Source organism: Bombyx mandarina, chromosome 02 (genome assembly GCF_030267445.1).
Source record: "Bombyx mandarina strain Sakado chromosome 02, ASM3026744v2".
In the NCBI taxonomy this organism is placed as follows: Eukaryota; Metazoa; Arthropoda; class Insecta; order Lepidoptera; family Bombycidae; genus Bombyx; species Bombyx mandarina.
In genome coordinates this window covers 2,743,071-2,767,392 of record NC_143209.1, presented here as the reverse complement: position 1 = coordinate 2,767,392, position 24,322 = coordinate 2,743,071, and the positions used below count along the sequence as shown (strand labels likewise).

The window sequence follows — 24,322 nt, the reverse complement described above, 5'->3', positions numbered from 1 at the left end:
TAATAAGACATTTCAAAATTTAAAATTAACGTCAAAACCACAACCACAACAATAAAAAAGGTTTTATATATAGGTTTTATACCAATTTGTTGGGTTGCCAATAACAGCTGCTATGCACACTGTGTTTGAAAGCGAGCTGGGTACGACACACCCTACTACCTACCTACTTACTGTACTATGAAAAAAAAAAACCCGCCAAATTTCTGCGAGAACATTCCATTTATTGTATAGGCTGAACGAGCTCACGGACCGTCTGGTGGTAGTGGTGCGTATTGTGACCTTGAGGCATGAGGTCTTAGTTTTTATTTTTTTATTTTTTTGTTGCTTAGTTGGGTGGACGAGCTCACAGCCCACCTGGTGTTAAGTGGTTACTGGAGCCCATAGACATCTACGACGTAAATGCGCCACCGACCTTGAGATATATAAGTTCTAAGGTCTCAAGTATAGTTACAACGGCTGCCCTATCCTTCACACCGAAACGCATTACTGCTATACGGCAGAAATAAGCAGGGCCGTAGTACCTACCCGCGCGGACTCACAAGAGGTCCTACCACCAGTAAGGTTATAATGGTCGTCTGCCTTTATCGCTGCGCGGCAGAAGTGGGGAGGGTTGTAGTAGGTCCTAACCGTGAGAGCTTATGAGACGCTCTACACGTGAAGCCTTGCAATAAAGTTACAAATATTCTGTGTGCTTAGTGAGAGTTTTTTAACGTTCTCGCTAGCGTAAAAGTTAACTCAGATTTGTATGGAGTTGGGACAGCGCCCCTAGCGGCAAACGTAGGCAAACAACTTTTACGCTTTCGATAACGAAAACACGCACTAAGCACACTAATGAGGAATGGAGTTTAAATATCTATATATTAATACGTGAAGCAAAAACTTTGTACCCCTTTTTACGAAAATTGCGCGGACGGAGGAGTATGACATTTTCCACACATATAGAGAATATAGAGAAGGGGTGCAGAATGTTCATATTTTTTTAATTAGGCATAAAAAATACATTACACACACTACCATGTATTTGACACAACGCATGTATACTCTTTGTTTATCGTCAAACGTTTGTTATTGTTTTGTCTGTGGTCAAATTGAGAATGTCTATATTGTAGTCTTCGCAAAATCTGTCATTATAGAAGTATAATAGTCTTCGACAATAGAACCATAATAATGTTTAAATTTATTAATATTTCTCATCTTTATTAATCTTTGTCTAAAGTGTAGTCTTGGTGAAATCTGTGATTATAGAAGTATAATAGTCTTTGACAATAAAATCATAATAGTGCGCAAACTTATAATTTCAATTAATTATAGTCGAATTTCGATTACTGGGGGACCACTAGTATACTTAAATAGATATTTCAATCAATCCACCTTACATTAGGAGTTATCGTTGCACTCCTCATTACGTCACTCTTGTGATCCTCCTCGCCGAATCTCCGCCGGAACCTATCCTGGGCGGCATTAATCTCGCCCAACTCATCCAGTTCGGTCACCGTTAACTCCCTAAATTTTTTCCCTTTTATCTCGTCTGGTATCACCGGGGCGCCATTGTTTTTTCGCGCGCCTTTTGACGTTTCGCGTTTCCCGCCATTAACCTCATCGATCATAGAGTCTAGAGTCCGGTGGAGTTGGTCTCCGTTGCCATTGGGACGCTTGTTCAGGAGTCCGTTGTTTTTATACGACGTTGAGGCGCTGTCTGTGGCGACGAACGCTTCGTTCGTGTAGGTTAGCGGCTTTCCATCCAGCTCGTTACGTTTGTTCGCCTGTGAGCGAACGCGTTTGAGAGCTTTGTGTGACATTTAATGAGATAAACAAAAATATTGTATGTTGACAGTAATATTACTGGTGGTAGGACGTCTCGTAGGGTAGGTACCACCGCCCTGCCCATTTCTGCCACGAAGCAGTAATGTGTTTCGGTTTGAAGGGCGTGGCAGCCGTTGTACTGTTAACAGCGAGGTCTTAGGACTCATGTCTCAAGGTGGTTGGCAGATTTACGTTGTAGATGTCTATGGTCCACCCATTTAAGCAAAAAAAGGTCGAATGCAATTGAACTGGAAATAGCCCCATGAATGATCAGAGGCGGCTTTGCCCGTGCTGGGAAGTCGTATTAGGAGGCGCCAACTACGGCTCTTCTCCAATTAACCTGTTACATTTGTACCATTTTGATTGCGCCCTTTAGGGTAATGATTGCACACGAGCGATACATAGAGACGCATTTTTTTTAAAGAGATTTTATGACTTGATAAGTAAGACCTTCAAGTCATATCTTATTTTAATTTGTATTCTTAATTTTATGAAAAATGATAATATGGAGTAGTGAAATGAAATGAAATAAAGATGATTAATTTAAGATCAACTGAGATGAAATTGAATGAAATGAGATGAAATGATATGGGATGAAAGATAATCTCAGCAAAATGATGATCATTTAGTTTTGTTTTATTTTTGCGTAATTTGGCAAATGTTTTCCTAATCCAATAAAACGTTTGGAAGTGATATTCGCAGGCCAAAGGATGCAGCACACCGGTGCCAAGTGGTTTCCAAATCGCAACCAAATGAATTTAGATCTGTTGTAGATCGATTGAGGATTTTTCCTTCAAATGTTAAATATCCTCGGAGTAGACAAAAAGTAGCTCTCGATCCTTTTTTTATTGCCGTATAGGCAGACGAGCATACGGCCCACCTGATTGTGAGTGGTTACCGTCGCTCATGGACGTCAGCAATGCCAGGGGCAAAGCCAAGCCGCTGCCTATCGAAACAATATACAATAAAAGTAAAAGTAAATAAGTTGGTAACGCGCGTATACCTTGAGGATTTTTTCGACGACCAGACCGTGTCCGGTGTTAATGCCCATAGTCCCGACTTCCTCCATGCTGCTTGAGCGGCGGAACGGCCTCAGGGCTGACACAGCGCGAGATACTCCCACCTGATCATCGACTGCTAGTTACAGCACAGCCCTTGTGAAGCTACAGAACTGCGGTCCCGGGTGACGCAAATGGAATTTTGCGTAGTAGACTTATAGTACCAGACTTTTTAGGAAACTTCAGGATATCACTCAAGTTTTAATTTCTTTATTGCATAGATGGGTGGACTTAACACCAGGTGGGCCGTGAGCTCGTTCACCCATCTTAGCAACAATAACAAAACCTTATATTTTAATCATTCGTTTGTTTCTGTCTGCTGCCTCACCATCCATTGCTGGTGGTAGTGTCGTTTGTGTTTTGACAAAACCCACCATTCTTACCGCTGTTTCCTATCTGAAGATTGCCGGGAGGCTTAGAGTGTGACATAGTCATTATTTCCACGATGGCCGTATTACTGGTGGTAGGACCTCATGTGAGTCCGCACGGGTACGTACCACCACTCTGCCTATATCTGCCGTGAAGCAGTAATGCGTTTCGGTTTGAAGGGCGGGGCAGCCGTTGTAACTATACTTGAGACCTTAGAACTTCTATCTCAAGGTGGCTGACGCATTTACGTTGTAGATGTCTATGGGCTCCAGTAACCACTTAACACCAGGTGGGCTGTGAGCTCGTCCAACCATCTAAGCAATAAAAAAAAAACCTTCGAGTTTTAAGCGGGTCGCTAGCTAAGCTTTGCAAAGTAACAAGGAAATATATATTACCTGTCCATGCCTGATCCTGTGCTCTGTAAGGTCAGCTCCGAGCAGCTCATTGTAAGGGTCCATCCGTATCGGCATGACCCTGTCTATGAGCCACAGCAACAGCATGGTGACCAGCACGCCCCACGCGGCCAGGCACACGGCGGTGAGGCTCTGCACTCCCAGGAGGTACCAGCCGCCACCTGGGGCAGTTATGTTTATTAAAACATAGACTGCTGTATATGTAGGTGTAGTCGCATAGAGTGCCGATGTAGACTCTTGGATTCGTAAAGCGTCTTTGACCGCGATAACCTCTCCCGTGTTCTGTCTCAGGGAGAGTACAGGGGAGTCGTTTAATAAGTGGCGTCTACCATCATGGCAGTATACGCCGAGGGACTGCGTGAGGCTCACGATGGAGGCTCGACCCCAGCCCCAAAAAATATGTCCTGGTCTTGACTTCATCATTTACAATTTAGTCTGTCTGGCGTAATACTGAACTAGACCTAGTGATCGGTAGCCTTGTCTATGAAAAGAGACAAATATAGATAACACAATAGTAATTTATTCAAAGAGCCACTTTTAACATATACTGTTATGGCCTTGTGTTTTGCAAATGCTTACTCGTATCTTACGAGGCAAGATAATGAGTAATAATTCGAACTAAACATTTTGCGGAAGAGCCGTAGCTGAGGAGTGGCCAACCCTGCACTAGACCAGTGATCAGGGACAAGTTCTGATTTCGTGCCCAACTTACTCATCAACTTATTGTTACTGTACTACTGTACTGTAAAAACTGAGACCTTAGAACTCATATCTCAAGGTGGATGGCGGCATTTACGTTGTAGATGTCTATGGGCTTCAGTAACCACTTAACACCAGGGGGGTGGGTACAATAAAAAAAAACCTCATAGGTACGTTTGTATATTCTTCTACCGTTAACTTGATCACAATGTGCTGCTGTCTACGGGCTTTCTTCTACCACTTGGTATCTACGGCTAATTCGATTACACAATATGGAAGCGATATTACCTTTGAACAAGCCAGATCTCCCGTTTGTCGTCTCCATCGGTATAGGGTTGTCGGCAAATAGACCAACTGCTATGACTCCTGGAAAATCGAAGCGTATTATACATTTTCTTGTTTTAATTTGGGCTTCTTGTGACACCATTTGTTGCGAATGTCGAGCTTATAAAATAAATAAAAACTATAAAAATATACATATTCTGTTTTGTGAACAATTAAATGAAGTGATATGAGAGGAAGTTTTGAAGATTTGAGACTTTAATAAAAAAATCGAGATGAGAAGGGAGGAAATTAAGTTGTGGTAAAGCTGGTTTAGTAAATTTAAGACGTTTCCAGTAGGCTTTTGGAAAATGGAAAAACCCGAAAGAGCCATCACTGTTTAATTTTCCCGCGTTTGTACACTATCACAGATGCGGAACAGTTAATAAACCAATGCTATTACACGCTTAAAACTGAAAAATACACAAATTTAACTGTTGGGGCCGTTGCGATGAGATGTTGGGTGCAAGTCTTATTCAATAAAAGTGGACTGTACCTATTTAAAGCTGGTTTATTATTCGAATTTATTAAACCAGTTATAAATACAGTTCACCTTTATTCGGATAAGCCTTGCATCCAACATCTCATCGCAACGGTGCCAACATTAACAAAGAAAACAATTCAAACAATTTCCCTCCTCGCCTTCCCGCCAAAAGGACCCTTATTCTACTTCCTTATTGCCGATAGCTAGGGTTGCCGTGTCTGGTGAAAAGCGTCACGTAGTGTCATCTTTAGTCAAGGTCCTGAATGGATACACTGACTGATCTACCACAATAGGACCTGGCGACCCGTGAGCGTTTACAAACCATTGAGATGTCATTACATTTTCCATCAAATCCCATCACTTGCGATTTAGTGTTTTCAAGTACAGTCCCTTTTTTTTTGCTTAGATGTGTGGACGAGCTCACAGCCCACCTGGTGTTAAGTGGTTTCTGGAGCCCATAGACATCTACAACGTAAATGCGCCACACACCTTGAGATATAAGTTCTAAGGTCTCAGTATAGTTACAACGGCTGCCCCACACTTCAAACTCAAACGCATTACTGCTTCACGGCAGAAATAGGCGGGGCGGTGGTACCTACCCGTGCGGACTCACAAGAGGTCCTACCACCAGTAAAAACCTCCATCTACCTCCCTCCCTCCATCTAGTGCAGTGAAACTAGTGATCAGTCCCTCACCCCAGATTCCGCAAGCGCCGTGGACAGCCGAAGCTCCCACGGGGTCGTCGACCCGGAGTCTGTCGAATAGCATCGAGCTCGCCGAAGCCACGCCGGCACCAATGAATCCTATCAGCAGAGACTCCCAAGCGCGGTACAGGAAGCAGCCAGCTGTCGACAGACAACCAGTTTAACTAGACTTGCGTGTGGCGGTAGACGACAATGCGGACTAGGTCACGGTTATTGGTCACTATGGCTCGTGATTATCAATAGTGCCAAGTTTTTTTTTTTTTTTTTTTTTTTTTTTTTTTTTTTTTTTTTTTATTGCTTAGCTGTGTGGACGAGCTCACAGCCCACCTGATGTTAAGTGGTTACTGGAGCCCATAGACATTTACAACGTAAATGCGCCACACACCTTGAGATATAGTTCTAAGGTCTCAGTATAGTCACAACGGCTGCCCCACCCTTCAAACCGAAACGCATTACTGCTTCACGGCAGAGATAGGCGGGGCGGTGGTACCTACCCGTGCGGACTCACAAGAGGTCCTATCACCAGTAAACCAGTGGCCAAGTTAAAGACTCTTTTAAAGGCCTCGATTGGAGGCTTTTGTCTACCAATTTGCCAGTTGCCGTAAGGGGCTTCACGTTGACTGGTAGGCGAGCATACGGCCCATCTGATGGTGCGTGGTTCAGTCGCTCATGGACTTCAGCAATGCCAGGGCAGAGCCAAGCCGCTGCCTACCGTTAAGTACTCGCCACAAGCCTCGTTTGAAGAAAGGTGTTAAGTGGTTACCGAAGCCCATAGACATCTACAACGTAAATCTACCACCGACCTTGAGACATGAGTTCTAAGATTTCGGTTTTAACAGTAGGTACAACAGCTACTCTATCCTTCAAACCGAAGCTTATAATGGCTACATACGGGTGCTACACAGCATAGAGACGCCTTTTGATATATGCGCAGTAATGATTCTTCAACTTCATTAGCCATAAACTCCATTACCCATCAAACACTACAAGAGCCTTGACTCTCTTATGAAAGATCAAGAATAAAATAAATAATAGTTTAAAAAACAAAAAAAAATACGCTTTTATAGTAAATTCCACTAAAAAATAGAAAATAAATCTTAATAAATTTGAATAAAAAATTGGGGTGCTTTTCAGGATTTTATCAAAATAACCCTTTCATTCTATTCATATCTGTTCATAAAATATTTATAACTATTGATGCCATGCACCCCACGCTTTTTTTTACAATAAAATCATTTTTTCTTACACTATTTTTAATGCAAATTTATTAAGATTTATTTTCTATTTTTTTAATGGGATTTTTTATAAAAGCGTTTTTTTTAGTATTCTTAAACTATTATTTATTTTTCATTGTTTAGTTGAATTTAAACTTTTTTTTAAATATTGAATTGTCATCGGTCCTTAATAAAGCATAGGTACCAAAGGACAATGCCCAAAAGTGGGCCAACTTTATGTCAAAACTATTTGTACTTGAAAAACTGTCTTATTTTTTCACGTTGTTTAGTTTATGTATCAACATTTCTTTCAACCTGGCATTGTTTTACAAAAAAATAAATTACTTATTTGATAACATCCCAAAACTGAGTGCCATAGTTTTTAAATTCGCCAATAGGCAAAGGGCTTAGCCCATAAAGCCTTATAGTAAACCTTTAAGCTGCCAAACGGAAGAGTTGTCTGTGCTAGAACAACAAATTAAAAAAAAATTGCTAATGGTTAATAATGGTTAATAATGGTAAAATAGCTATATATTGTAATAATAATTATTACTTAAAACCATGAATTATTTAATATTTTTAGATATGATAAAACTCAAAAAATGGCCTACCATTACTGTATTATTATTATATATGATCAGAGAGTTTTGGCAGCAACCCGAGTGAAGCGTCACTTGAAGTTTTATTTTAATGTTTTTTTAATAGTTTATTGTGATGAATAATATATAAATTGGGTGTTGTTTTGTGTATTAATCGTCAATAATCGTTGCTCACGATTATTGAGGCATTGGAATAAAACTGTGGCTAATATAGCAGTGACTGTTTTTTTTTTTTTCAAGATAATAGGTCTGCGGAAATTCACGCTCACTCAATGTGCTATTCATCGAGTTGACGTCAAAACTCCTAAAAAGCAATAGCATAGCAAGGCAATAAAAAAAATATAACTACGACAGACTAGGCTGTATAGGCTACGCTCTTTGCCTGCTTATTGGCGAATTTAAAAACAACAACAATATCGTTGCCGGCTTCCGGATTTTCATTTCATTTTATTATTATTATGAGGATATAATAATAATAAAATGTACGTAAGGGCTTATTTCTAGCAACATTAACCACAATTAACTTATTGAATACTGTAAACAATGATGAGAGCGATTATTGATTTCGAAGAAAACAATTAACAACTTAATTTTAGCTGCAGAAAAAAACAGATTTCTCTTAAACCTGGGTGAGAATATAAAAATCGTTTTCTGAATATGACGATATTTCTTTGTCTATCAAATTAAGTTAAAACCATCATGACCCGACAACTTTTTTTAGGGGCCCAAACGCCCTAAGAAAATAGGTATTGTCCTTTCGAGTTTTGAAGGGGGTCAAAATAATGTTGAAAAAATCCGTTACATACTAACATACATACGTCTGAGGCTAATAAAAGCGTATTAAAAACTACGTTCCTTGAATGCATACCTGTTATAGACACCAGGGAACCGAGGATGCTGTTAATCAGCTCCATAACCTCAGCTTTTCCTTTGTTCTTGATAAGCGTGAACCTGCACGAGATTAACAGCATCAGGCCAGTACAGCGTATGGTGTGTTCGATAATAATTAATGAATACAGTAAACGCTTCTTAATTGCATGGTATTTGTTTCGCAAATATGCCGCGAATATAAAAACCGAAATATGGAATGGTAATTTACATATCCCACCTTTACAATTGAAGTGGCGTAATCCGAAATTCTTGTTTTTTTCGGTAAACGCCAAAAACGTAATTGAATTTTTTTTTATATCTACTTTAAGCCTCAAAGTGCATACTTTAAAATTTAAGATATCAACGTCTTTGGCAGTCTGACTGTTAAAATGACTTTATGAAGACAAATAACTTACAGTAGACCGAAGCATCCACCACCAAAAGAACCCATCATGGTCATGACGGCCGCTCTCGCTGCGTACTGCCACTTGGCACCGCTCACCTACACAATGCAATGTAGACCATAATGCACTTAATGATATAGGCTATATTTGAGATAAAGAACAAAACAGTTAGAAGCTTTTTGAAGTGAAACTTCTTTAGGCGCGTTGAGAATAAAACTTAACTCGCGACAGATTCGTTACGGCTAGAGAGAAAAGATACAATTTAGGAAGAGTTAGAGTGAGAAAATAGACAGCGTCTCGCAAACCTGTCGATTGTGCAGAGAGGGAAAGGATAAAATGAGCTAGGACGTTTGTCCGATGTGGGATTCGAACCCACAACCCTTGGCTCAACAGTCAGGGTTGTCAACTACTGCATCACCGAGTCAGTATAAGCTAATATCGTTTGCATTACAGGCACGATTAAAACGTCAATTGATTCGAGACATTGACAGTGACGTCGAGGGAACTAGCTGTCAATTAACTTAATGACAATGCCCGTAAAATGACACGAACTACGCTAGTACTTCATTCCATTTTTGGCTTCGTGAACGCCTGTAATACGTTATCTAATAATTCAGTCGTATTTTCAAAAAAAAAGTAGCGGATGTATCATACACAATTAAAAAATTAAAGTGGAAATGGATAGGTCATTTAATAAGAAGCAAAACAGAAAAATGGGCTAAATTAGTAACTGAATGGTACCCTCGAGAGGGGAAAAGATTAAAAGGACGACCGTTCCAAAGGTGGGTAGACGATATAAAAGCCGTTGCAGGTTCTACGTGGAAGAGGAAATGCCACGACCGGAGCTTATGGCAGGATTTGGGGGAGGCCTATGCAAAAGCAAAACAATCTTAGCCGATGTCAAATGAAAAGAAAAAAAAAAGAATAGTATGTACCTAAATATGAATTAAGGTTGTTAATAAAGGCATATTTATCTTTATCTTCAAAATCAACGAACCACTAGCTTATCAAATTTAATGGCCAATTCGTGTCGCTTCAATAAAACTAAACTACAAGAAGGAAGTAAAACAACATTGTATCTAAAACAAACCATTGTAGTTAGTGACGTGAAGTTTTAAGAAAAAACAATTACGTTACAAATTGCCGGCCATTTTACTTAATATCTAATAGTCTGGTCGACAAAATGGCCGCATTGAAATCATTTAAGTACGAATGGACAATGTATTCTGAACAATTCGTTTTCAAACTAATTGACTCTGTAAGTAGATTTACATTATCCATTCAGTTGTATACTGGGATGTACTTGAATACTAAATAATCGATAAAAATCGAAATGAAAAATTTTGTGTGTTTTTGACATTTCTGTTTTGGCGGGAAATAAAGCGTTCTATTTTAAGGTTAACTTCCTTTTGCATCCCGTGATTCTATATTGCAGAAATCTTTAGAACCTCGAATTTGATGTTAAAAATAAATAAATAAATCGAATAAATATTTCCCGTATAAGGTTTTTAAAAATATTTCTAAATTGAAACGCGAAAATTTAACAAAGTTTCATCCAACCTAATACGTCCCTTACTCACTGGCTCAGTCGTACGCCTCGCGTGACCTCCATCGTGAAATTTATTATCTGTTGAGACAAACACGTGACGTCCATTCGTTTTGCTTTGTCAAAAGCAATTTCAACTAATAATACTTGATTTACATATACCAGGTATCTGCTAATGCGGTTTTTTTTTGGATTGAGGGATTACTTGTAGTCCGGAGGCCTTTGCAGCTTCACCAGGACAGGTAGGCGAGAAAAGGCTCAGCCAGGAGGGGTGGGATTTGTTAACAGCTACCCGAGCGCCTCCAAAGGACCCCTAACAACTCAAGACCAGCTGCTTCGCGAATGAATCTACCGGATCTGAATCGCGACGCGCTGAGAAGATCTGGCGAGAAACTCAGCGGGCTGATGTTTAAGTTATGTTGCACGGTACGGTTACCGCAGGACTTGACCAGTGATAAAGCAAAATAAAAAAAAAATCCCTGGGTTTGATTTTTACTACACGATTTTATTCTTTCACCGTGGAAGTCATTCGTGGATATGTGAGTCGTCTATTATCAAAGGTGGCAATCTGTGCATTTGGACAAAAAAATGTTAGTGCTATGTCAATACAGATTGATTTGAATATAATCGTCTCCTTCAAAGAATACGGTTCAAAACCTGCATTAAATAAAGGTTAATAGTTAACCTGTTATTTATCTAAGATGTCGTTCCGAAGAGTTTTGTGACTCAATGGAATACAAAGTCAATAATTCGTTTTTCTGATTTACCAATATTGTTCAAAAGTCAGATTGCCGGCTTTGATAATAGACGACTCATGTATACTTTTAAGTATTTTATTATTAATATTCAGAATCTGTTTGCAGGATTCGAACACCGACACTGTTGCATCGCTCGGCACGAGTGCACCGGACGTTTTATCATTTAGTCCACGATTTGGTGCTGTTAAAAGACACTTTTTTTCATTGCTTTGATTGGTGGACGAGCTCACAGCCCACCTGGAGTTTTGTGGTTACTGGAGCCCATAGACATCTCTAACATAAATGCGCCACCCACATTGAGATATAAGTTCTAAGGTCTCAAGTATAGTTACAACGGCTGCCCCGCCCTTCAAACCGAAACGCATTAGTGCTTCACAGCAGAAATAGGCAGGCGGTGGTATAATACCTACCCGCGCGGACTCACAAGCGGTCCTACCCACCAGTAATTACGCAAATTTTAATTTTGTGGGTTTGATTTTTATTACACGATGTTATTCCTTCACCGCGGAAGTAAATCGTGAACATTTGTTAAGTACGTGTATTTCATTAGAAAAATTGGTACCCGCCTGCGGGATTCGAACACCGTTGCACGTATTTTTGTCTACCAATTTCCAATAAATCCAACTTCATATTCTAAGTGCTAGTGCGCACCTTAATCTGAGGCAGCCATAAATTTATTGTTTAAGCACGAACTACGTTTTCGGAATTTAAAACATATTGTATTAAATTGAAAATCGCATAAGTAACACCAGGTTGATTGATGGTTTGCGAATTTGGAATCGCAATCGGACTGACCTTGGGATAGTGTGTCGTCTAAATCAATGACGTTTTTTTTTCTTCGAAGTTTCACGTAAGACAAAAACTTAGTAGTAGGAGGGTAGGAAATACCCAGTTCAGACTAAGAGTTTCTTCTGATCAGCAGGCGGAAGATAGAGTCGAGTCTGACCATAACCGCATGACCGTTTTAAGAATACTAAATGCCTTTTTTAGTAATGCGTTTCGGTCTGAAGGTTAGGGCAGCCGTTGTAACTATACTGAGATATTAGAACCTATATCTCAAGATGGGTGGCGCATTTACGTTATAGATATCTATGGGCTCCAGTAACCACTTAACACCAGGTGAGCTGTGAGCTCGTCCACCCATCTAAGCAAAAAAAAAAAGGGACTGGACTTGGAAACACTAGATCACAAGTGATGGGATTTGATGGAAAATGTAATGACATCTCAATGGTTTGTAAACGCTCCCGGGTCTCCAGGTCCTATTGTGGTAGGTCAGTCAATCTATCCACTCAATACCTTGACTAAAGATGTCATTACGTGACGCTTTCCACTTCTATAACTGGTTTATGAAATCCGAATAATAAACCGAAAAATAAATAAATAGTCCACTTTTGAATGAAAAAAAAGACTCACAAGAACTCCTGCTTTTTGAACTCACCCCATATGTGCTGCCGGAATTGAAAGCCAACCATCCCCACCAAAGCACGAACGTTCCCATGGCGGCGTTGACCGGGTTGCCGAGGGGTAAAGGGTCCGTGCCCCGGGCATACCTGCCCAGTCTCGGTCCCAGCATCAAAGCTGACGCAAAAGCTGACGATCCACCTGTTTTCGTACGGATTGATAAAGTTATGATCTGAGCTTCTTAACCAATGCTTTGGCTATTCACAATTGACACTTAATTAGTAAACAGTACACGTGTTACGTTTTTTGTCAGTGGATTATAATTGTAACTAGTAGTCCAGCAGTAGTCGAAATTCGACTATAATTAATTGAAACATTTATAGTTTGAACATTATTATTTACTTCTATAATCACAGATTTCGCCAAGACTAGACTATAGATAGACAAATAATATCAAAAATAAATAATATTAACCTATTCTTAATTTGACCACAGACTTTAAGCAATAACAAAGGTTTGACAATAAACAAATAGTATAGCATAGCAGTGTGTGTGTCAAGTACATGATAGTGTGTGTAATGTTTTCTTTATTGATTTAAAGTATTTTTAAAGCATAATTTAAAAAAAAATTAGCATTGTGCACTCCGTCTCTATATTATCTATAAATGTAGGAAATTTCATACCCCTCCGCACGATTATCGTAAAAAGGGATACAAAGTTTTTGCTTCACGCATTAATATATAGATAATCTGTTATCATTAGTATGTTGATTAGAAGAAACGCGTAGCTTCCTCTTATTCTTTTATACGCAAACCTCATGATTTTATCTATAGGTGTTTGGGAAAAAGCTCCAAGCTCGCAATTCTGCAATTTTTACTTGTGGTAGGATGTCTTGTGAGTCCGCACGGGTAGGTAGCACCACCCTGCTTATTTTAGTCGTGAAGCAGTAATGCGTTTCGGTTTGAAGGGCGGCGCAGCAGTTGTGCTGTTAAAAGTGAGACCTTAGAACTCATGTCTCAAAGTGGGTGGCGGCATTTACGTTGTAGATGTCTATGAGTTCCGGTTACTACTTAACACCAGGTGCGCCGTGAGCTCGTCCACCCAACTAAGCAATTTAAAAAGAATCCAATCTGTCATGAAGCAATGCGTTTCAGTATAAATGTTGGATCAGTCTCTCTTTCTACCATGACATTCCAACCCTTAACATCAGTTAATCTGCCTTTTTGCCTTATTAAAAGCGATCTCTTTAGCTAACGTGTAGCGTTCTGACCAAAATAGGATCAATTACCATATGGTTGAAGTTGAACATTGATACTAACTGGTTGAAGTTTGTGTAACACGTCTTCAGTTTCTTTTTTTCCTACCTAAGCTGATGACAACCTTGAGAGGCTATTTCAGAGTAACCTTAACTAGTAGGTGAGCTCACGGGGCTCAAACCTGACGATGTTGCTAACACGGACCCTAACAAGGGCCGTGCTTCGCAGAATCAACCACCCGATCGGAAACGCGACTGAGAAGATCCGGCGAGAAACTCAGCGAGCTGTGTCTGTGGGTTAGTTTAATCGTCGAGCCCTTTGTCGCAACCGACGGGTTCGACGAGACCGATGACCGGTGCTTGTGGTACCTAAAAGCACTGTTAGTGGATCGGGAGGATCCGAAGTGACGTCGTCTTCAGTACTCACCCACAAGGTGCACAGGTCCGGAGCCGGCGATGTCCACAGCACCGAGCTGGTTGAGGAAGCCATGCGAGCCCCACACCCAGCCGGCTGGGACGCAGTACACGATTGTATTCAGAAACGAGAAAACGCAGTACGCTTTGAAGTTACACCTGCAGACGATATCGTTTATCTAAGATTATTTTTTTTATTCATCATCATCATCATCATGATCATCATCAGCCTGCGGCAGTCCACTGCTGGACATAGGCCTCCCCCAAAGCTCGCCACTGAACCCGATCTTCGGTTCTACGCATCCAGGTACTGCCAGCTGCCTTGCGCATGTCGTCGCTCCATCTAGCAGGAGGGCGTCCTACACTACGTTTGCCTTTTTTTTATTATCACACAACTGAATAAAATCTGCACACATAAACATTGGACTTATTTACATAAAATAATACATTATAGAATTCACCTTTTTGGGTGTTAACACATCTTGCTTAAGAGCATTTATGTTTAAGATAAAAAAAAATTATCTTAAAATTTTTTTAAAGAATATAGTGAAGGAGTGCAGTATGATTTTTTTTTATTATGCATAAAAAATACAATATACAATGTATTTGACACGCACACGCATATTATACTCTTTTGTTTATTGATAAAGTCTGTGGTCAAATTGAGAATAGATTAATATTGTTTGTCTTTAATATTATTTGTCTATAGTGTAGTCTTGGCGAATTCTGTGAATAAAGAAGTATAATAGTCTTTGCAATAGAACCAAAATAATGTTCAAACTTATAATTTTAGTTAATTAAAGTCGAATTCGACTACTGGGGACTACCACTATTTGGAATTATGACTTAAAATCTATTAGTATTTAGAATTTTAGGGTTTCATCTTGAGTTTTTATTTATTTATTATGACCAAAATTGACTTTGACTATGATTTTACAGTTTTTAACAGTTTGAATAATTTGATGACAAAAACGCAAGATTTAAATCGTAAAAGTTGTTTTAATCGTATTTAAATTTGTTTTATAATATTTATCCATGGATACCTCATAGGAATTACTGCCCAATTTGGGCTATTAGGCTGCCGTATAAACTGTGTTTTAATATTTTTTTATTCAGACAATAAGATTGAACTCATTAGGGTTCGAAAAGGCTTTTTTTTTTTGGTCAGGAGGAAATCGCCGGACTTCCGCCCTTTTCTGGGGATACTGGGCGGGGTATGTCAGAGTCGAACTGACTAAAAACCCTGTCGCTCAACAACCAAAGTCCAAACCTCGCATGAGACAGAACTCATGACAAGGCAAAGGGGGGAAAGTGAAGCGTTTAGTGCGGAGCACATCTCTCCCATCACCCTCCCCCTCGGGACGCCGGACTGGCGGTCGTCGGCGCCACGACCACCAGCCCTCTCGGTCGGCAGACTGTCCGAAGCCCGCCTAGATGGCGCCGGTTAGAGTGGGTTACCCTACGGAATACCCCGCTGGGCCAGAACCAGCGTGGGTCGAGGATAGCCGGCCTTCCATCACCCGGATGCTCTTGCGTAAAACGCGTGCAGAGCAGCTTGCACGTCGTCTTCTTAGGCCCCCCTCGCCGGTCCCCAGACCGACATGTGAGGGGGACCCGAAACACTTAGAGGGCCAGGGCTTGGGCGAGATCCGCCTCCCTGGCCCCCGCTCGACGGCGGCGGGATTGTGCGTCTCTCACGCGCCCCGCCGCCTCCTTCTGCGAGATGGTGCACTCGCAGAAGTCGAGCATCGCCTTCCACGACTCGTCGTCGCTGAGCATCGATGCCACAACACTCGGCAACGACAAGTCGGTTCCTATTTTTGCGACGAGGACACGGCGCCACCCCTCCCATGCGGGGCAGGCGTATGCTCTGCCGTGTCCAAGTCGCAACCACAATGGTGGCACTCTGCCGTCGGCTCGGCTGTGATCCGGTGCAGGAACTCACCGAAACAACCATGCCCAGTGAGCACCTGCGTGAGCCGGAAAGTGAGGCGTCCTCTGTCACGATTCACCCAATCCACAAGGACCGGGCGAATCGCCTCGACGGTCCTACGACCAGCCGAAGGATCAGCCAGCCGTCTGGACCATGACGCCAGCACGGACCGCCGAGATTGGGCCCTCCGCGCTCTGACCACACTGGGGCTGGGACGCGCCACGCCCCGGGCACGAAGTTCAGCCCGCCACTTATAGTCAGCGGCGAGCGCCTCCGCTTCCAGAACCCAAGGCGACGTCCCAGCCAGTACACACGCCGCCTCAAAGGAGATGGTGCGATAACCACGGATGACCCTGACCGCGATGGTGCGTTGCGGCCGTTGCAGCAGCTTCGCCACCCCCACGGCCAGGGACTGGCCCCACACGGGCGCCCCGTATAGGGCCATTGATCGCACCACCCCCGTATAGAGACGGCGCGTCACCTGGTCAGGCCCCCCGACGTTGGGCAGAAGCCGGCTTAGCGCGCCGGCCACCCCCAACAAACGAGGGACCAGGTTCTGAAAATGAGCACGGAAGGTCCAACGACTGTCCAGAATGAGGCCGAGGTACTTCAACTGCACCCCGACCCCGATACGGACGCCTCCAACCACGATATGGGCATCGACAGGTGGCACTCTCCGGGGCCTGTGGAACCACATGGCCTCGGATTTACTGAGCGCCACGTCGAGGCCCAATCTCCTAATTTTGCCGACGACATGCGCCACCCCAGCCGTAGCAAGACGGGCAGACTCAGCAAAACTCCCCCCCCGGGCCACGACCAACGTGTCGTCCGCGTAACAGATTACGCTCAGGCCCGGGAGGAGGGCACCTCTCAGCACCCAGTCATACCCGATATTCCACAAAAGGGGGCCGAGCACCGACCCCTGTGGAACACCGCGCACGACCGGGAACCGGTGCAGGATCCCACCGTGTCCGGTACACGTGACCGATCTGTCCTCTAAGTAGGAACTCACCAGCCAGCGAAGGTAGGGGGGCACTCTATGTCGTTCCAGCGCCCCCCCTATTACGGACCAGGGCAGGGTGTTAAACGCATTGGCGATATCGAGCGACACCGCCAAAGCCACCCCACCCCTGGAGACGGCCTCCTCCGAGAGGGCCCGCACGCGAAGGATCGCGTCTACCGTTGAGCGGCCCTCTCGGAAGCCATACTGCTCCGCCGACAGATCGGGTCCCACCCCGACCAGATGCTGGATGATGCGGGCTGCCAGAATGCGTTCCAGCAGCTTGCCCACCTCATCCAGCAACACGATGGGACGGTACCCGGCGGCAGTATCCGCCGGGCGCCCCTCCTTTCTCAACAGCACGAGTCTGCCCGTCCTCCACGATGAAGGAAACCGTCCCGACTCGAGGCAGGAGTTGTAAAGTCTCAAGAGTCGGTCCCCTATCGAAAAGGCTTAGACATGTTCCTATAACCAGATGATCCGGCAGTATTAGCTCTGGGAGCAGTATAAACAATACCTACTAAGTATTGGCATTGTCCGTTCAGTGAATTGATATAACGGCTGTTTGTGTCATTGGTAATGACTGCTCAACTGGTATTGTTGATGTCTATGAGCGACGTTAATGAGATACCATCAGATGGACAGTATGCTTTTTTCCTACCTAGCAGATAGTCTTGAGGGACCATTTCAGTGTAACCTTAACTAGTAGGTGAGCTCACGGGGCTCAAACCTGACGACGTTGCTAACACGAACCCTAGCAAGAGCCGTGATTGGCAGAATCTACTACCCCATTGGAAACGCCATCCACTGAGAAGATTCGGCGAGAAACTCAGTGAGCTGTGTCTGTGGGTTAATTTACTCGCCGAGCCCTTCGTCGCAAGCGACGGGTTCGACGAGAACGATGCCCGATGCTTGAGGTACCTAAAAGCACCGTTAGTGGATCGGGAGGATCCGAAATGATGTGTTTTGGGCACAGTATGCTGATCTGCCTACAAAGTTGATAAAAACAATAAAAGCTTTTGGGAGTATCCGAATATTGAAATCACGTTGTGGTCATTGCAAACGTAAATAGTTTCCGTTGCTTAATTCGTAACGTAACATTAACACTGACAGTAATGTCTCGGAGTTGCCCGTGAATTATCTACTTACCGTTCAGCCATCGCGCCACTGACAATAGTAGTCGCAGTGGTGGCGAAGGACAGCTGGAAGAGAAACGAAGCAAACACTGGACCCATCAGCGCGTCTCCCACTGGAGGGTCAAGTAGGAAGTCTCCAGTACCAACGAACGGATTGGAGTAGGAGCTCTCGCCGAATGAGAGCCCGTAACCGAATATCCAGTAAGTGAGACCTGGAGGGGGGATAATTGACAATTAGCATTTCCTATGCTGATAGCCTTGAGAGGCTCTTTCAGCTTCGCCCTAACGTGTGTAGGTGAGCTCACGGGGCTCAAACCAGAGTGTTGCTAACACTGACCCTAACAAGGGCAGTGCTTCGCAGAATCTACCACCGGATCGGATACGCGACCCACTGAGAAGATCCGGCAAGAAACTCAGTGGGCTGTGTCTGTGGGTTAATTCGCTCGTCGAGCCCTTCGTCGCAAGCGACGGGTTCGACGAGGACGGTGACCGGTGCTTGTGGTGCCTAAAAGCACCGTTGAACATTTGTGCTTTCAGTCTGCCCATTCCTAATCCATTCCCATCTTATCCATGGAGACCGACGTCGTTGGTCGTCGACTATCGCCTCGGCGATCCGTCGGTCGGGCGTCCTCAGGGTGGCGCCGCGTGTCTGGTTGTAGTGTTGATCGCGGGAACCCCCTACTCTGACCGGGTTCCGAACCCCGACGCAGATCGGACGTCGGGTGTAATAGTGCAGGGGAGTCGTTTAGTGGGTGGGTCCTAAAATCCTTGGGCCCGCGATCTGCTCTCAACACCTGCAGATCGTTGAGTCTCACATACCCCGCGCGCCCCTTATGCGTGGAGACCTCGTAGGAGGTTCGGGCCCGGCCCGGAAAAAAAAAGTTGACGCATTTACGTTGTAAATGTTTATGGGCTCCGGTAACCACTTAACACCAGGTGGGCTGTGAGTTGGTACACCCATCTATGCCACAAAAAAAAAATCTTTATTCCCTCACCCCCGAGCGATATATCAGCCATATTCTTCATCATAATGTTGGCCTCGTTCTTTATGGAAACGCAACCGGATTCCAACATGCCGAAACCTGAAACACATAGCCCGTTAATTACAACGTACGATATTTTTATCACTCTTGTGTGTAAGAAGTAGTGGTGTGTAAAATTTGGAGATTGTAAACGTCATTATGGAAGACCGACACAGTCGCAATGCTCCCCAATCCTGATTACGCAGGAGCCAGTCACCGCCGACGCCCTAGACACATCCTTACGGATCCATCAGATCCAATAATCCTTGCCTTAGACGTCTTCAGCTCTAACGTTAAGAGTAGGGACCACGGTAACCGTGTAACCTAATCTAAACATCAACCCGCTGAGTTTCCCGCCGGATCTTCTCAGCGGGTCGTGATTCCGATCTGATAGTATATTCAGTCGCGAAGCAGTTGCTCTTGACTTGTTAGGTCTCCTTTGGATGCGCTCAGGTAGCTGTTAGCATATCTCACCACTCCTGGCTGAGCCCTTGCTCGCTCACTTGCCCTGGTAAAACTGCAAAGGCCTCCGGGCCACTAGTAATCTCTCAAACATAGAAAAAAATCACAATGCACTATTATGGTATTAAGGCATTGTTTTGATTGTTGTTTTGTTTGGAATTAAAAACGTGCAGGGCTAGCGTCGTAACGCCAGCTTAAGGGTACCTGTCCACCGGAGCGGAGCGATCATTTTTCAATCTTATTGATTAATATTTCTCAGTTTCTCTGCTCCGCTGCCTCGCTCTGCTCCCGTGGACAGGCACGCTAAAAGAGCGGCGAGTCATTCGCTTTTTTTTCCTACCTATGCTGATAGCCTTGAGAGGCTATCCTAACGTTTAGGTGAGCTCAAACCGGACTGTTGCTAACACTGGCCCTAGCAAGAGCCGTGCTTCGCAGAATCTACCACCAAATCGGAAACGCGACCCACTGAGAAGACCCGGCGAGAAACTCAGTGGGCTGTGTCTATGGGTTAATTCGCTCTTCGAGCCCTTCGTCGCACGCGACGGGTTCGACGAGGACAGTGACCGCTGCTTGTGGTACCTAAAAGCACCGTTAATGGATCGGGAGGATCCGTAATGACGTGCTTTGGGCGACGTCGACTGTTTACCATTCGGTCTACAGGATCGGGTATGTAGTTTCCAGCGGCCACGACAAGAGGGTTCTCATGTCGTGCCGCCTTCTTAAAGTGGCGCAAGTCGTCCGCCTACATTTTCTATCACCAATAATTGTTACTATCTCTTGGATCATCTATTAATATCAATAAAACTTTACGTTTGTATGTATTTTTGTCTTTCATTCGCTCTTAAACTTCGATTTTTACTCGTGCCAGAACGTATTGTATGCCCACACGGGCTTATACTACAATCCTGTACACGTCCTTACGGATCCATCAGATCCAATAACCTTTGCACTAGACGCCTTCAGCTCTAGGAGCAGGCTTAGGGACCTCGGTAACCGTACTCGTCGAACTCGACAAAGAGTTCGCCGTGCAACCTAACCCATGAATCAGCTCGCTGAGTTTCTCGCCGGATCTTCTCAGCGGGTCGCGATTCCGATCCGGTAGTAGATACATTCGCGAAGCAGCTACTCTTGAGTTGTTAGGTCTCCTTCGGAGGCGCTCGGGTAGCTGTTAGCAAATCCCACCCCTCCTGGCTGAGCCTTTGCTCGCCCACCTGTCCTGGTGAAACTGGAAAGGCCTCCGGGCCACCAGTAATCCTTCAATCATAAAAAAAAAAAAAAAAACTACAATCCTGTGTATATCTGTCGCTAAGTAATCATTTTGCAACTTTATAATTGAAGTTGAACTAAAAATTTTAAGAAAATGAGTTTTTATACTTTGAACGACTTTAAAACAATTATTCTATCAGCTTATAAAATTATATTTTTAAAATTAAAAATTTAAATTTAAATTTTAGTTTAGAAAAGGACAAAGTACACTTTCCGTCTCTTTTAAATCAAACGCATATCTTAAAGTTTAAGATAAGCGCTTTAAGGCTTAAATTATCAAAATCAAAACTGAAAAGTTACAATTCTTCAATTGCATTCTTGGCGTTTACAAAAAAAAAAACAACAAACTTCATTTAAGCCACTTCTATTTTAAAGGGGTGCAATTTAGGTGAATGAAGTTAGCCCCTCAAAAAATTTTATTTTCCCTTTTTTATACTTATTTTCTATTAATTCGTTTGTTCATCATTTGTTCATGATTGTTCACTGTTAATAATTGTATGTTCTGCATTTATTTATTTAAAAAAAAAATTTAAAAATATACCTACAAGTTAGCCCCTCTAATGCAATTTTTAATATTTTTTCATCCTTAATGACTCGTAAATATTCATTTTCAATTGTTCTTATATAAAACACGTTTGTTCTCTTTCGAAATTACTCGTTTTTTGTTTAATTTACTATTTTTATTATTTGAATAAATGTATGCAAAATATGTGTACTGCGCATGCGTCAACTATAATGCCTAAACTTTCTACGCGGTTTTAATCGTGAAAAAAAATACAAATATAAATCCTGAAGGAGCATTTAATTGGTATACTGTTTAATTAAAAAAATTAAAAAATAAATAAATGAAATAATGGGCATTGGCGTTAAGTTAGACCAAATACATTTTTTCCATCCTCCTACTTATCGTTATGAAGGTATAAAAAAGATAGGGAGTTCACATAGGTAATATAAACAAATAAGTAAATATGTTCATTATTTATCTTTCAAGAGATAATATAGGTATACATTATAATAACTTTTTTACACAGTCGAAATTATATTCCTAACATTAGTAAAATAACATTTTAATACGATAGGTAAGAGGATGGAAAAAATGTATTTGGTCTAACTTAACGCCAATGCACATTATCTCATTTATTTATTTTTTAATTTTTTTAATTAAACTGTATACCAATTAATTGCTCCTTCAGGATTTATATTTGTTTTTTTTTTCACGATTAAAACCGCGTATAAAGTTTAGGCATTATAGTTGACGCATGCGCGGTACACATATTTTGCATACATTTATTCAACTAATAAAAATAGTAAATTAAACAAAAAACGAGTAATTTCGAAAGAGAACAAACGTGTTTTGTATAAGAACAATCGAAAATGAATATTTACGAGTCATTAAGGATGAAAAAATATTAAAAATTGCATTAGAGGGGCTAACTTGTAGGTATATTTTTAAATTTTTTTTTTAAATAAATAAATGCAGAACAAACAATTATTAACAGTGAACAATCATGAACAAATGATGAACAAACGAATTAATAGAAAATAAGTATAAAATAGGAAAAAAAAATTTTTTTGAGGGGCTAACTTCATTCACCTGTGCAATTTAGTAAGCCGTACAATTGAGAATTCAATCTCATATCTTAATCTGTCAACTCAGATTAAGCACAATACCTATGATATTGTCTTTGTAGTTCTTTTTCTTCTTTTAAATGTGGCAATTGGCTTCTTGCGACGCCATTGTTGCCAGTGTCGAGTTTATAAAAATCCTCGGTAAGTAAATATATATTATTATAGATATTCTGTTAAATGAAAAATGATATGAAACGAAATGAGGTGAAGTTTATTAATTTGAGAGATTTGAGACCTTGAGCAATTGAGATAAAATGAAATAAAATGAGTCGAAATGAAATATAATAAAATCTCAGTAAAATGACGGTTATTTACTGTTTCAGTGGATTTTTTGGAGGAACCCGAGAAGCTACGTCCAGCGACTTTGTTTCATTTTTCTGCATGCACTTTCACAGATGCTAAACTGTTGATAAATCACTGTTATCACATGTTTAAGAAACACAAAATTATATCATAAGAGAATTCACATAATTTCACTTCTCGTGTTCCCATTAAAAAGTCGCCTCTCTAGTTCTTAAACGTGATGGATTTGTCGACAGCCCTGTTAATAACACTGCCCGCATTAACTTACCAGTCTGCATTGTGAAGATGATGAAAGACGAGGTCAAAATCCAGTTTGTATCTTCTAAGTCGATCTCGAAGTTCTCCTGAAGGTTCACTGTAGTGTTGGTGAGGTTAGGTGACCGAAGTCCAACGTGGGTCCAATTCGGATCCATGCTTAGTTGATTTTTTATTCAAAAGAAAACTTTTTGAATTTAGGCTGTACGATTTTTAATTACATGACGCGCGTTAAGTAAAAAAAAATGTATTCGAAAGTTATGGCGGTTTTTTTTCTTCTTTTGGTTCGTTTTTGTAAATTTACTTCGAATTGCAGTTGCAGAATTATTATTTTTTTATGTAAAATATAAAACATTCCCGCCTTGCGTGGACGGCGAATGAAACTTCAGTTTTGGCTACGACTACTTTTATATCGACGCGACGTCTTTGTTGGCGTCAAGGACGCGCGAAATAATTGTTAAATTTAACAAACGATGTGGCATTTTAGCGAAAATTCTCTCGCATCTTTACGGTGCTATGATTGTGAGTGGTCCGTTCTCCGTGGTCTTATAGTTCCTGAATATATTTTGTAATTTTTTTTTTGTTGCTTAGTTGTGTGGACGAGCTCACAGCCCACCTGGTGTTAAGTGGTTACTGGAGCCCATAGGCATCTACAACGTAAATACGCCACACACCTTGAGATATAAGTTCTAAGATTTCAGTATAGTTACAACGGCTGCCCCACCCTTCAAGCCGAAACGCATTACTGCTTCACGGCAGAAATAGGCGGGGTGGTGGTACCTACCCGTGCGGACTCACAAGAGGTCCTACCACCAGTAAAAGTATTAATTGTAAAAGTATAATTAAAACCAGTATTAATTGAAGGATTTAGATACAACAATGTAACCTGTGGATACTGACCACTTACGGTTCTTGACATTAGTGGTCATTATACCTAGTCAGGTCATAAATTCTGTCACATGTTTAATGTAAAATAATTGAAACTAGTTTATTCATTATGTAAC

General features: G+C 42.0%; 1 protein-coding gene and 1 long non-coding RNA gene across 2 annotated transcripts in view; one reads left to right on the top strand and one right to left on the bottom strand.

The window, feature by feature from the left end:
- LOC149503394 (uncharacterized) overlaps nucleotides 1-2,418 on the top strand; it is a 95,661-nt gene extending 93,243 nt beyond the window's left edge. Inside the window, exon 2 of the long non-coding RNA XR_016324653.1 lies at nucleotides 1,257-2,418. This is a non-coding gene — a long non-coding RNA (uncharacterized LOC149503394). The remainder of the gene's footprint in view (nucleotides 1-1,256) is intronic.
- On the bottom strand, nucleotides 1,206-23,716 carry Amt (Ammonium transporter). Its single transcript, XM_028172880.2, has 12 exons — nucleotides 23,332-23,716; nucleotides 19,377-19,463; nucleotides 18,395-18,593; nucleotides 14,326-14,471; nucleotides 12,681-12,844; nucleotides 8,951-9,036; nucleotides 8,533-8,615; nucleotides 5,843-5,992; nucleotides 4,631-4,708; nucleotides 3,626-3,804; nucleotides 2,807-2,926; nucleotides 1,206-1,763 (listed from the first exon to the last, which is right to left on the bottom strand). Exons 1-12 carry the CDS (start codon nucleotides 23,474-23,476, stop codon nucleotides 1,359-1,361), a joined length of 1,842 nt encoding a protein of 613 aa, XP_028028681.2. The 5' UTR covers nucleotides 23,477-23,716; the 3' UTR covers nucleotides 1,206-1,358.
- Between the last annotated feature and the right edge of the window lie 606 nt (nucleotides 23,717-24,322).

Bases quoted from the DNA above. Each gene is read 5' to 3' on its own strand.
- Amt (XM_028172880.2), bottom strand. From the start codon at position 23,476: ATGGATCCGAATTGGACCCACGTTGGACTTCGGTCACCTAACCTCACC. The intron at 18,594-19,376 runs GTGAGGGAATAA...TCCCCCCTCCAG, and splicing joins GGCTGATATATCGCTCGGGG to GTCTCACTTACTGGATATTC. The intron at 4,709-5,842 runs GTGAGGGACTGA...TCGATTTTCCAG, and splicing joins CGGCGCTTGCGGAATCTGGG to GAGTCATAGCAGTTGGTCTA.